At 41.6% G+C, this 14,634-nt stretch overlaps 1 protein-coding gene across 1 annotated transcript in view; it reads left to right on the top strand.

Moving 5' to 3' along the window:
* ATP8A2 (ATPase phospholipid transporting 8A2) overlaps positions 1–14,634 on the top strand; it is a 208,662-nt gene that overhangs the window by 181,796 nt on the left and 12,232 nt on the right. The window contains exon 27 of the mRNA XM_035900437.1: positions 13,775–13,849. Coding sequence (XP_035756330.1) covers positions 13,775–13,849 — 75 coding nt within the window. The remainder of the gene's footprint in view (positions 1–13,774; positions 13,850–14,634) is intronic.

Genomic DNA, 14,634 nt, shown 5'->3' with positions numbered 1-14,634 from the left:
TCTTAAATGGAACATTAAGTCACTGTCTGCTGTGATATCCTATTTGGAGTTGAAATGACTTTTTCGGAGAAAGTGTTCCTGAGCAACTGGAGGCTGGGAGAGTCACGTGCAATGAGAGGGTTGTTTGCCTTGTTTGATTCCAGATAGGTTTCCAGTGTCTTTTGAGGGAGCAATAGCTATGCTGTCTTTTTCAGTTCTTCCAGAGAGCCGACTACCAGGCGTATGGATGTGGACTGGCTTGTGTCCATATTGCTCAGTGTTAGCACCTGGAGGAATAGTAGGTTGAGTGTCTTGTGGCCCTTTGTACTTGGTCTGAGTAAACCAACTGTGTGGGGTTTTCTAAAACTTCGAAGTGCCGGAAAGAATGAGGTCTGCGTTTATAGCATTAGTGAGGTCTCATGTTATGCATGTAAGGGCATGATAAGAGGATATTTGAGGGTATGAAGCCTGCCAAGATAACTTAAAGGGCTGCATGGGGTGAGGGTGCCAGATTTCAGACTAGCTGCGAGCCATATGCAGTGAAGGACATTTTGTAGCTTAAATGCTTTTGCCACTGGAGAAATCTTTTGATGCCCAGATTAAAAGACGACATCTCTTACTACTTAGCAGCATTGTTCAGAACATGTATTTTTTTCCCCATCCTGGCATGAAGACATCTGTAGATGATCTGGAGTGCCACTTTGTTTCTGGTAAAAACCTGTTGTAAGCAAAGTGTTCAATATTGTTCATTAACAAATTATTAATTGCTGGGCGAGTTGTTGAAATTTGGAGAGAGGCATTCCCTCAGCCTGACTAACTGGAGTCCTGTTCAATAATATTCCTTCCCCTTGCTAGTCAGGTAGGTCCTAAAAAAATAAACCAAGCCCCAATTGTAAAGGCTGTCAACTGTTGCACCAGCGTTCTGCGTCGTATAAAGGCTCAAGCTTGGTGTTTTCAACTTTATATAAAACTCCTTGTCAAAGCATGTTGTCTTGCAGGATGTTTACAGGAAAGAAACAGGAAAAGCACCAAGAGGTAGAGTTGTATATAAGCAAGACTCGGGAGACTTGAAAAATGCATAGAAGATTGAGGATACTGGGCGGGTACCTGGAAATTGCCTGTATCATACTCTTCCCTAGATGTTGGCATGCATGCACTGTTAAAGGCAGGCAACTAGGTGGAATGAGCCATTGGCCTGGATGGGTACAACTGTGCTGGTACTCCTATGCAGAGTTAGCACCTGCAGTTCTTTTTTGAAGGTTTCTGGAATTGAGATGCTTCTTGAGAGAGCTGAGGGCTTTCTCCAGTAACCAAGATCTTATGAGGGCTGCTTCATGCTTCTAAGGAGAAAAGAAACAATAATGCATGTGACCTGAACTCAAGTCTCCCCATACAGTTGGTTACTTTTCTTACTGCCTTACTTATTTATGGCTGGTTGCCTTCAATTTACATGATGTGCTGTGCTGGTTTTGTTGGGGGTTTTGTTTTGTTTTGTTTTTTTTAAAGGTCTTAGTGTGTTTCAACTCAGATGTTGAATTGCTACATTCTGCACTGAGAAGCATTGCTTTTCTAAAGTTGTATGCTGTTCCTATCTAGAAATGAGTGGAGAATGCATTAGGGGGAAGACTAACTATGATTTAGTTGGACAAATTTTCATATACTGCACAGTTTCCTTAGAGAAGAATGTTTTTTGAAGCACCTGCTGTGTTCTGAAGAGCTCACTGTCCCAAGAATTCCTTAAGTAGTAGTAAATACACATTTCATCTGCATTTCATTCATTTGGCTCACAAGTGGCAAACATCTATTTAACCCCTCTTGCACTCTTTAGGCGCTGTTCACATTTTGGGTCTAGTTATGAAGCACAAGTACTGTTGGAGGACTAGAAGGGACTTGTGCAGCAGTCATGCTGTTCTGTGTAGATGAAATGAGTCACAGTGTACATGCTTTCTGTGCATATTTCCCTGCTTTCCACTCTCTGCTGTATTAAACCTGGCAACACTCGTGCCCTTTACTGCGGTTAGTTTGTGGAAATTCCACTCAATATAAATTCACTTTGTTTCTGAAACAGTTTTGGGGTTTTGTACAAATAGTGTTTTCACAGTTTATACATATTTGCCTAATTTTCAGGTAACCTTGTGGTTAGTTTTTCTTCATAATGTTTTGTTCTATACTGCTTAAAAGATGACAAATACATTGTCATTCTCGGAGTTACTACTTACAGCGTTGCCTAAGGTCAAACCTCCCTCATTTGTAGACCTTATTCCTGTGAGTGTCGCCTCAGGTGCCATCTCAGATTTTTATTGTGTGTAACCACTCAGTCTTACTGTGGTTTTGTGGAACTTGGTAAAAAGCTGCAGAAACCAGAGGTATATCCCTGGCCTGCGTTCAGAGGCAATTTGCTGGTCATTTGTTATGAAGGGTTTTGCCAGCAGGCAGGTGGCGGTGCGAGTTAGCGCGCTTTGGTTAAAAACTCATTTGCAAAATGCTGTGAAACTAAGAACTGGTTTGTGGCAAACATAGTCTGTGTAGTCCCCCCCCTTTACTACCCAGTCTTTTAAGAGTCATTCATAAAAAGGAGCAGTCTCTGCTGCTTGCTTGGTGTGGTGTGTGTTTGTGTGCAATACCCTCCCAAAGCCACGGAATGAAATCTTGGACTGGATTCAGGAATCACGTGAATGCAATGCTCCTGTGTATGAACATCTAGGTTTTTCTCATCTAAGGTATTTTTCCTAGCCACTTCTGGTTTTTCTTTGTACGCAGCTCTATCAGAAGATACAGTGAGTGCTTTAAAGGCACACCAAGAATTTCTTTGTATGCATTGCAGTGAAAGCAAGCTAATCGCTTTCCAAAATAAGTTCAAACACTGTTTCTTTAGTGAGAAGTACATCATAAGTAATTTACCAGTGAAATGATTGCATGTGCTTACAATGTGCTGCGTATTTTGGCAAAAGATGTTTCAGATTGATGTCTTTTAGCCTTTGCCAGCACGTGAAGAAATAAATTTAGACTTAATTTACCAATATTGCATTTATTTTCCATGTGGGAGGAGTGGCAGGGAGAGCAGGGGAGAGAGACCTTTTGTGAACAAGTCTTGGAGCCTTTAGGGATGGGGTAGCATGTTTAAAAGCAGCTGCGTAAAAAGAAAATGGTAATTCAGTCCTGTCTAGTTTTAGGTTGTCTCACTGACCAAGAAAATGGTTGTATTAATAAATAAAAATGGAACACACGCAAGGTAAGTACAAGGGAGCTTTTTAGATTGCATCGTGTGTTCTGGTAGTCTTGGGCTAGCAAGTTGTCTCTGTGCTGCAATGCTAATAGAGCTGTGGGTAATGAGAAGCACAGGCTGCTCCTGGGATTACCGCTGTAAGGGTGTACTCTTGTCAGTATGACAGCAGATGAGCTGCAGTTTCTGTAGTGGTCTGGCTTTTCTGTTGCTAATTTTGCTATTTTCCTTGGGTTCCGAGCTGTCAGTAAAACTTTATATAAACTTTCTGGATAAAAGTAGCTTAATGCAAAGGCTGACTTCTATTTCCTAGGGAGGAAGGGGGAAAAACAGACTTGCAAGGGGAACCTGGCAGTTCATGTAGCCGTAATAGGGAATCCTGAGGGGACTTTGGTTCCAGACCTAAAATGACCTTGCTACAGAACTGTTCCTATTACACTTAATTCAGCATCTCTGCAGAAGGATTCCTTTATGTGGTGACAAGAAAAGCAAAATCTGTGAACCTGCGTTTAGAAGTGTAACAGAAGGGACTTTGCAAATAAAAGTAAGAAGGGGAAGGACTGAAGTGAAATGGTCTGTAAAATAGGAGCCCAATAGTGACAGTCAAGGCCTCTGTCACCGTCAGCTTTATTCAGTCAGTACTGGGAATGCATTTGGTCCTTGGAAATCTTAAAATAGTTTTGATTACTATAAGACACTGCCTGGGTTCTTAACCAAGAAATAAGAATGCACAACTGTATTTTAGCTACATTAAGTGAATATTGATCTGCTTATCACGTTTTATCCTAGGGTCCTTTGTACCATATGAGGTATAAGTGAATGCATTTGTATGTGGATTGGGAACTCTGCTTCATTAAGCTACACGTAGGCTAAACGGAAGCCACTGACTTCATGGTGCTATGGTTAGAAGAAAACTAGGAGCAAAAGTAGAACCATTTTCTTAATGAACTACAGCATTCTATACCGTCCTTTTTCTAATTCAATTCTATCTTCCTCCACCCTGATAAGCGCTAACCCTTTAGGGGTAGAGGTTAGATTCAAAGAAATCTTTACTACATGTTCCGGTGTTCTTGTGATGCCATCCTGGGGTACTGCATGAATGAGGCCTGGGTTTGGGATTTTGTTTTCCTTCAGCTAACTGGATATAGAAACAGGATACTAGGACTTCAGAGAAACAGATTTCTTGTTAGTCGCTTCAGGGCATGTACATACATGTATGTGACAGAAAATACGCATTACAGTAGGGCCAGCTCCAGCTTGAGTGGGACCAGGTGTATTCCACCAGTGTCCCTCAGATACAGCTTCACAAGGATACAGGGTCCCAATGTGTGTATTTAGATATTGGTTTTTGACACTTCTGCTCTTCCCTTCACAAATCACAAAATGTTGGGGTTTTTTTTTGCATTTTGTGTGTCAATTTCTGGGGCCAGAGTTGTGTTAAAGCTTCTGGTCTCTGTATTTTCTTGGTTTGGTATGAGAGGCATTGAAATATTTCTTGTTACTGGTCTGCGGTGATGTGCTTTGCTCAGGCTGCAGGGAGCCCTAGTGCGCATCCCAGGTGTGAAGAAGCTCGGTGGGTTTGGCCTCACTTTTGACTCAGACTTGTTGGCCTGTTGGTCTTTTCTGTAGCTCTTTCTGCGCTTCCCTTCCCTTTCATTACCCTTACTTGGGTAACAGTAGGAACATCCTTTTTTCCACAGTTCCCTGATCTATTTCAAATACTGCTTTTCTTGCTTTCTGACATAATTTTTGTTACTGGATTCTAAGTGCTTAGCAAAACTTCAGGTGGATAAGTTAGCTGAAATTGTTGATGTTTTCTCACCTATTAATATAGAAAGTTAAACTTAGGTCTTTTTTAATCCATTTATTTCAGCACTAGAGAACAAATTAAGAATAACAAACCCAAAGCACTTCTATTACTTTATCGTTGGCTAAAGATACCACTTAGCTTCAGAAAAGCCAGCAGGTCATTTAGAACCATGTAATAGCATGCCCTTATCTTTTTATGCGTGATGTGGGTCAATTACACAGTTGTGAAAGTTGTGTCAAGACCAGTTTGGAAGTGATTACAGGCTGAGGAGATACAGTAAATTCTCATTAATACATGCCAAGCTATTAATAGTCATATTGTACTTCTCAGTTCCACAGTGATGTGCTAGTACTCAAGGGCAGTTAAAGTTGATTAGACAAATCTGGGAGGGGGGGAGAAAAAACCACCACAAAAAAACCCCAAACCAAAATATTAATATTCATGAATCATCTCCAACACTGCAGACACTGCCGCTGTGTGTATAAGCACATCTTCCACGTCAGTGGAAACCTTTCTTTACAGCTGCTCTCTTTTTGCTGAAGGAGTGTTACGAGTAGTGTTTGCTTTGTACAAGAAGGCTGATAGTACTGGGGGTTCATCGTGTGAGTTTCCATTGCTCGGCAGCGGCCTGGCCTGATGTCTCCAGCTTGCCAGCTGAGCAACTGAGCCCACCTCACTCCCCATGCAGGGACGGGAGGAGGATGTAGCCAACAAGCTCCTGCCTCGTTTTCTCTCAGCCAGCATCTTCCAGCCACCTCAGCCTGACCTCCAGCCAGAGCAGGACACTCTGCTGGCTTTGTCGGATAGTGATGGGCGACTTCCCAGCATCATCAGTCGTGCCAGTCTTGTTCTAGCTGTGGTTTCAGATTTTTAAAAAGTCAGTTATGTGACTCCTGTCACCTGTAGGGTGTTACATACATACACGATGAGGCAATCCTAGTGTAGCAATGTCAGCTTTCTTGATACGCCAGAAGACTTAAGGAAGGATGAAAAATAAACTCAGAATGGAGCTGGCTTTATTTGTAAAAGGGAAATGTTCTGAGGAACTGCTAAGTTTAACCACGTCTTTTGGCAAGTACGTCTGCCCTTTGGCAACACAGGCCATTTCTAATCTCATTATCATAGGCTTGCTTCTGCAGCAATTAGTGTGCTGGAGAAATGTTAAGTCCCTGGAACACTTCACACCAAAAGAGCTGGAGAAATATCCTGCCCTTTCTCTGCTTGGTTTCGTAAGGTTAAAAAAAATAAAAATAGCCAAGACTACAGCACTCTGCTACATTTGTTCTAATGGGCTACATGTAAATACTAAATGCATAATTTGGCATACTGATTAGATGTTCAGGTAACTCAAGGAACACAAAAAAACCAAAACCACCACCCCACTGTGAAGAAAAGGAGTTTGCATGGCCTGCTATGTTTTGTTAGTTTTTTTAAAGAGATTAATCAGTATACCAGGGCCAAATGTTGCTGGAAGAGGCAGTCTTCTCCTGCCTTTAACGGCTGGGTCTTTTGATGTATATGGCATAGTCATTTGCAGGTGAGGTCAATGCTCAAAACTCCTGGGGCAAGAAACATGATTGATATTTAATGGTAGCCACTGAGAAAAAACAGAGGGTCACCAATTCTTATTTAATTTTTAAGTCTACAGAATCATTCCAAGGATTTAAGCTGTAAGAATGGCTAGTCTGTGTAACTGTGGGGTGATGCTCCTCTTGCCCCTCTCCCTTCTGCTCTGTGCTTGCCTCTCCTGTTGAATGTTACCTGAGCTTTGAAGGAAGGATGTGGGCAGATGATCGGTTAGAGAAGAGGAGCATAAACTCCTCTTGGAAGAAATAAGAGCTGTTCAGGCTTATTAAATAAATCAGTGTTTAAAGCCAGGAAATGGCTATTGTATTGGTTGCTTTGGTAGCTAATTTATCTGACCAAGCTTTGCAGTAAATGCATGGGTATTTTTTTAATGAGGCAAAAGCAGTATGAAACTTTAAAAATAATTGTTAACGCTGGCAGAGAAGATTGGAGATGATTTTTAAGCTTAAATGGGCACTTGCTCAGGGTGCACAGGCCTAGAACGCATGCTTTTAATTTGAAAAATATTGATCTGTTTTCAGCAAAGAATTTATAAACAGCGGGGGGAATAAAAGGAGCAAGGGAAATATTCCTTGGCAAATCGAGTGGGTCTCAGGTAGCCTGCCTACCCTGTTGAATCTTATTAATAAGGCTCTACACCTATATTATAAAATTGGTGCTGTACATTTTCTGATGAAGGGATTATTTTAAGGCTGTGTGCATTTGGGCAGGAATAAGAGCCTGGCATTGAGAGATTTCTGTGACCAGAGGTTTTTAATCAGGATAGATTATTGATGAACTGCACAGGAGACACACAAACCTGCTTTATTAGGCAAACTGTAAAAGAGCCTATTTGGTAAGAAAATGCAAGATATGTGTGCTGAGAGAGGGTATTTTGAGAATTTAACTCATTTCTGAATAGTAAAGGCATCCAGTCTGTCTATAATTGGTGCCTGTGGCAATTGTTGATACCCTGACTACATTAGCTTTCTGTGCCCTTTAGCAGAATTGGGAAAACATTTCTAGTACTCGTTAAGCTGTCTATTATCAAGACATCATAAATATACACATTTAGAATAGATGATTTGCTGTCCCACTGCCTTAGAGCACTTAAATAAATTAGTTCCTGCTATTTCAGGCATTAATGTTGTGGTAATTATGCATGAAGCAATAATGCAATTAAAATCGCCTTCCAACTTGCTCAAGTGGGAATATTTTTTGAAAATAATACTTGATCTTTTTTCAAAATATATTCTAAGAGCAGGTGGATGGGCTGTGTGGCTCAAAATGGCAGCGTGGGACTGTTTTACCTCGAGATCTTCGGTTTGCCTGCAGCTCAAGTCACTATTCACCAAGTATTACCATCTGTTGGCTTTTGTTGACCTCTGGAAGGAGGCAGCAGTTGGATTTGGTTTTTTCCTTTTTTTCCCCTTCTCTAGTGGCAAAGTGCCCACATCACAGCTGGCATCGAGTGCTTCAGCAGTGGGGTTTCTTATTTAAAGAACGCGGCCACACTTCAAGGCAGGAAACATGGGCTGGTTTTCAGTTTGCAACATGTTCCACTTGCTTTGTGCACAATACCTACTGGTTTCAGATCTTTGCAATATCTGATATAATAAAGTACAGCAATATATCAACCCAGATTTCAGCCTTCGGTCTGAATTTCTTTACATTTAAATTGGACCTCTTGTTCCTTGGGAGGCAAATATATATTTTGTAGCTGAGCTACAAATAAGCTTTTCCAGCCTTTTGGCAGCCAGGTAATAGTTAAAGTGAAAAGGTTTCTTTTTTTCCAGCCAGAAAAGCGGTTTAATAACTTTGGGTCCATTTGTTCATAGCAGTACTGGAGTTGAGCCCTGCAAACCCCTGGAGCTTGGCAAGTCAGGCAGACTTGGCAAGTTTTCCTAACAGCTTACTAAGTCTGAGTCAAGCATGGGCTGTTGCGACTTCAAATATATTTGGTACACTTTGTTAACAGGAAAGTTGAGGTGGAGGGTTGTGGGGTTTTTTCTTTGTCCTTAAAGAATACCATAGTCTCTCTACAAACAGCTGGTCCTTAAACCATGCATGAATATGGCCTGTGTTAAATTAGAAATAAATATATATTTTATGCAGAGTATCTGATTTACTCTTGACATTAAGATATTGAGGAATTATACGACATTCTTTCTGTCAATTGGCATTTGATAATGTGAATCTCTGGAAAAGACAAGCATAGCCGTTATTTTTCAGTGCGTCGTAACTGTAACAGCTTTTGCCCTCTGTTTGGAGCGTGTCGTTCATGCAGATTTACGTAAGCATTGGGAATGTACTCACTTCTAATTTTCACCTGTATGGATCCTGCCAAAAGAAAAATAGTTCAAATTTGGCTTTTGAAATAGCAGAACGTTGAACTTTCTGAATGTTAGTTCTTGCCTACCTAAATCATAGCAGCTTTGAAATAAGGAGAAAACTTCTCTATGGACATCTTTCAATGTTGAAAGATGCTGCAGAAGACTAAAGATGGTGACAGCTAGATAACTATTTACCACAGACAAATCCATCTCAGTATTCTCCTGAAGTGGTGGACTAATCTCAAGGTGGTTTTAGGAGGGTCTTTAATGAATTCTGCATCACCTAATTATGGTAGGGTAGGAACTTTGAGTAGAAAAAATTGGCTTGTTGGGAGGGTATTTTTCACTTGCACTTTGACAGTCTGCTGCTGTCTGTAATGCATCTTAACAGCTTTGCTTTTTCCAAGTTTTATATGATTGTGTCTTCATTACTGCTAATATTTTTGCTGGGAAATGTGAATCTAAGATATTGGCTTTGCCTGGTTCAGGGTTTTCTTCTAGCCATGGGCCAACTACAGAAAGTCTGGCTGCTTCATTTCACCTTCTTGATGGAAAATCAGAAATGTCTGTCACTAGAAAACTAGTTGTGGGAAGCTATGGTTTCACAAAGCAATGGTTTCCTAAGTAGCATGAGCCAATGTCGTAAAAGACCTCAACATTTGCTACTAAACCTTTGAAGTTTGCTTCGCCCAGTGGGATCTAGAAAACCGAGCAGAGCACCGGCTGAGGTTGCCAGCTAGGCAGATCAGCTTCTGCTTGTGAGCTATTTGTTTTCTAGGATTGCTGCCCTCATTCATAGTTGCAATTAATTGCAAGAAGCCTGGAGATGATCACTGCCTAGATCATCATCGCTAAATGTCTGGGAGTATGCTTACTTAAAGTTCTGTTTCTTCCTAGGAAAATATACACTCAAGTTGCTTATCTGATGGCCCCAAATTAATTGTGGTTTCTTTTTGGGACCTCAGGCTTTGTACCCAAGATTTTCATATCTTTCATTTGAAGAGCTGAGGTATACAACTGGTTGAAACACTCCAAGTGTGAGACTGGTCAGTATGCTACTTTGGGCCATTAATTGAGTCCTTAGAGTGAGATTTAGAGAGCAGTGATCATTCAAGGTATCAATACAGTAGAAGTGAAAAAATTTGGGATGTAGAATGCGTCTGCCTTCTGTCCTTTTTCTGGACAGAGCTGGAGAGGTGAATGCTTAAATGCTTATTTAATTCAAATTAATGCATGATTAACAATGCAAAAGAAAGAGGATTTTTTTTCAGGAAACTGGAGAAATATTTGCAGTTTATGCTAGGTTGATGCATTTCAACTAAATGGAAATGGAATGAAACCGCTGGCCCTTAAGAGAGCTCACAAGGGCACTTCTAAACTACAAGCTGCAAGAAAGGCAGCAGGTATAGAAAAGCACAAATTTCAGAATAATGTAGGGTAAAACTGATAGAAACTCCCTACTAGAAAGAGCAGCTGAAGGTTTAAAAAATTGTAGGAAATCAGTTTAAATAGCTGGCCTACTGTGCAAGGCATATCCGTAAGCAAACGTGTTGAGATCAGTGTCATTGCTTCTCACTTGAACAGTGGGAGTACATTAGAATGATGATGATTTTTGAACAATGGTGATATGGTAGATGGAAGAACAGCTATAGAGGATCAGAATAAGAGTTCAACTAGCCTGGTCTCTGATCTTCTGTGAACAGTGGTAGTTCTCCAGCAGAGTCATCTGGTCTCCAGCTTTCCTTCCATTACTTTTTTTCTCATTGCTTTTTGCATCCACAGCATCATCTGGCAGGCAGTTCCATAGATAACCATGTATTGTGTGAAAACATTCACTTCTTTTTGTGTAGCCTGCTAATCTAATGTCTTGCATCACTGTCTATTTAAACAACGATTTGTTATTCTTGTCCATCTTGTAAATATCTTAATCTTCCATTAAGTTGCCTCTGTCGCATGGTGAAGAGTCCTGGTCTGTTTAGCTACTGCATCTATGAAAACAGTGGTAGGTTTCCAGCAGTCTTGCTGTCTTCTCTTATCTTCTTTCCGACTTATGCTATATCCCTTTTGAGTGGGAGCAAAAAGGAGATCCGATGACACAAAGTTAACTAACTGTTATGTGGGGTGGTTTGCTAGGAGTCTAATACTGCACAAGTGAGCCAGAGAATAAATGATATTGGTAGGAAAGTGCTGCTATATAGGAGTGACAGAATGGTGTCTGGAGAGATGCCTGGCAGTGAGTACCATGGGCTCTCAGGCAGTGAGAAGGGAACAGGCGTGGGCATCAGTTGACTGCTTAGCAATATCTGGTGCATCCAGTGCAATGTGAACTTGTAAAGTAAATGCAAGGCAAAAGTGCTGAAAGGGGGTGGGGAGGGGGAATGTTCCCACACACAATGCTGAATTAATTTGGAACGAAGTGCCATGGTGGATTGTGGATTTTAAAAGGGACTACGGCCACAAATTCATAGGAATCCTTTGGTATCTAAGTGCAGTGATTGACATGCAAACTGTTTCAGCATGCCCTTAAACTGCTGATCATTTTTAGAATCATAGAATTGTGTAGGTTGGAAAAGACCTATAAGATCAAGTCCAACAGTTAACCTAGCACTGCAAAGTCCACCACTAAACTGTGTCCCTATGCACCAGTTTTATGTGTTTTTTAAATACCTCCAGGGGTGCGAACTCAACACTCCCCTGTGCAGCCCGTTCCAATGCTTGACAAGACTTTCAGTGAAGAAATTGTTCCTAATGTCCAATCTAAACCTGCCCTGGTGCAACTTGAGGCCATTTCCTCTTGTCCTACCACTTGTTACTTGGGAGAAGAGACCAACACCCACCTCACTACACCCTCCTGTCAGGCAGTTGTAGAGGGCAATAAGGTCTCTCCTCTCCCCTCAGCCTCCTCTTCTCCGGCCTAAACAACCCCAGTCCCCTCAGCCGCTCCTCATCAGACTGGTGCTCCAGACCCCTCACCAGCTTCATTGCCCTTCTCTGGACACACTCCAGCACCTCAATGTCCTTCTTGTAGTGAGGGGCCCAAAACTGAACACAGTATTTGAGGTGTGGCCTCACCAGTGCTGAGTACAGAGGGACGATCACTTTCCTAGTCCTGCTGGCCACACTATTCCTGATACAAGCCAGGATGCTGTTGGCCTTCTTGGCCACCTGCGCACACTGCTGGCTCATATTCATTCAGCCAGCTGTCAAACACTACCCTCAGGTTGTTTTCTGCCGGGCAGCTTTCAAGGCACTCTTCCCCAAGGCTGTAGCATTGCATGGGGTTGTTGTGACCAAAGTGCAGGACCTGGCACTTGGCCTTGTTGAACCTTGTACAGTTGGCCTCAGTCCATCAGATTCAGCCTGTCCAGATCCCTCTTGTAGTGCCTTCCTGCCCTCAAGCAGATCAACGCTCCCACCCAGTTTGGTATCATCTGCAAGCTTGCTGAAGGTGCACTTGATCCCTTCATCCAGATCATTGATAAAGATGTTAAACAGAACTGGCCCCAATACTGAGCCCTGGGGAACACCACTTGTGACCGTCTGCCAAATGGATTTAACTCCATTCACCACCACTCCTTGGGCCTGGCCATCCAGCCTGTTTGTTACCCGGCAACGAGTACGCCTGTCCAGGCCATGAGCAGCCAGTTTCTCCAGGAGAATGCTGTGGGAAATGGTGTCAAAGGCTTTACTAAAGCCCAGGTAGACAATGTGCACAGCCTTTCCCTCATCCACTAAGTGGCTCACCTGGTCATAGAAGGAGATCAGGTTGGTCAAACAGGACCTGCCTTTCATAAACTCATGCTGGCTGGGCCTGATCTCCTGGTTGTCCTGGACTTGCTATGTGATGGCACTCAAGATGATCTGCTCCATAACCTTCCCCAGTACCGAGGTCTGACTGACAGTTCTGCAGTTTCTGATTTACTTGGGAAAAGATAATTCTTCCCCTTCTTTTTTATGGTCTTCCCTAAGCTTCTTTCAATGCCCACTGACTGAGAAAGAAACTTTGTTCCAGCCCCGTAAAGCGGTTCTTGTTTCAAAAAGCTGCTTGAACAAGGTGAAAACTAGTCTGAAGGTAGGTAGGTCCAAGGAAGTGCCAAAAAGTGTTTACCTATGCAGTGCTGCTTACAGCAGTCCACTGGGACTGCAGCATTACGGAATCCCCTTAGTTGGAAGGCAACTTGGAGGCTGTCTAATTCAACCTCTTGCTTAAATTAGGGTGAAACTAAATTCAAACCAGGTTGCTCAGGGCTTGCCCAGTTGGGTTTTGTGAACTTGTAGAAGGATGGAGACTCCACAGCCTCTTTTGGGCAACCTCTTCCAGTGTTTATTAAATTGATAGTTTATTATATAGTAATGTTTACAACATGTAGACAATACAATTGTAATATAATTATAATGATTATGTAATTGATAAGTTGGTATCACTATAATTCAGGGACTGTAAAAATATGACACAGAAATCAAGCAGAGCATCCATCAAAACACACTTACCTTGAAAATGCTGGTCTTTGCTGACCATGATGGAAACTGGGTTGGTGTCTGGCTTCAAGCACCTTAATTTGCCAGCAGTAAGGATTTTAAAATAGTTTGAGGCTGTTTCTTTTTTGAGTAATGATGCAAATACAGCAAATTACTCCATCACCTGAGTACTGTATTTTAAATAGGAAGTACTCTGGCAGTATTTAAAATGTAAGACTTCAGAAGAGAATAACTGCCTGGCACTGCTGGTAATTGGTTTTTAGAGCAAGACAAACAGCTGTCTCCAGATGCTAGTCTGCGGTCCATATCCCTCTCCTCTATTGTAAATGGAAACATGTACTGCAATAGTAATCTAAAGCTTCTTGTAACTTGTCTTTGTTTCAGCTCTGGTTTGCTTTCGTTAATGGATTTTCTGGGCAGATCTTGTTTGAGCGATGGTGCATTGGTCTGTATAATGTGGTAAGTGCTACACATCTTGACTTGATAGTGCTTGGGACTTGTATGTTCTTTTGTTGTGTCCCATTTCTCACAGGTAACTGTCTTGGATGTACGTTAGGAAAGGTGAGTTAATTTGTAAAAGCCATTTTCAATCCACCCTGAGGTAGAGAAAAAGCTAATTTTGGACGGTGTTTTTATCACAAAAATAAATTTGGGAAAACGTCTTGAAAATACACATTTGGCTTAATATAACCTCCATAAAACTCTGCAGCTTTTAGATGGAATTTAATTTCTTCTTCAAAAGCATCTTTGGTCTTTTGTACTATATATTTTGCTGACTATTCATGTTCAAAATAGATAGAGAGTCTTAATCTTTTGAGTTTTGATTATTATTTTTCCCCCCTCAGACCCTCTAACAGTTAGATGCTTTGGGTTGACTTGTGCTACATTAGCTACAGGATGGGAGGTTGCATTGCTGTGTCACCAGCATTTTTCACTTGAACTAAGAGCAGGATGTGTCAGTCCAGGAGTGATTTCTGATTTTCACTGTACTCTGCAGAGTGCCCGAATGCCACATGGCTTTATCACTTCAATCAATAATACTATTTAATCAGTAACATCAATTAAAGTCTGGAGGATCTGTGGGACTAAGTTCCATAGCATACCATAGACCTGTGCTGGTGTTTTCAGCAGTGCTACCTTTGTAATGTTACTGATGAGGGGCCTGGTGTCTGGATTTATAAGCCATTAGGACACTTTGTCAGTGCTGAAAAATCCTTTGCATTTTTCTGTGGAGGGAGGAAATT

The sequence above is a fragment of the Egretta garzetta genome, unplaced genomic scaffold (assembly GCF_000687185.1).
Source record: "Egretta garzetta isolate BGI_Z169 unplaced genomic scaffold, ASM68718v1 scaffold98, whole genome shotgun sequence".
In the NCBI taxonomy this organism is placed as follows: Eukaryota; Metazoa; Chordata; class Aves; order Pelecaniformes; family Ardeidae; genus Egretta; species Egretta garzetta.
The sequence above is the reverse complement of the archived record's forward strand: the minus strand, read 5'-3'. Positions and strand labels throughout refer to the sequence as shown.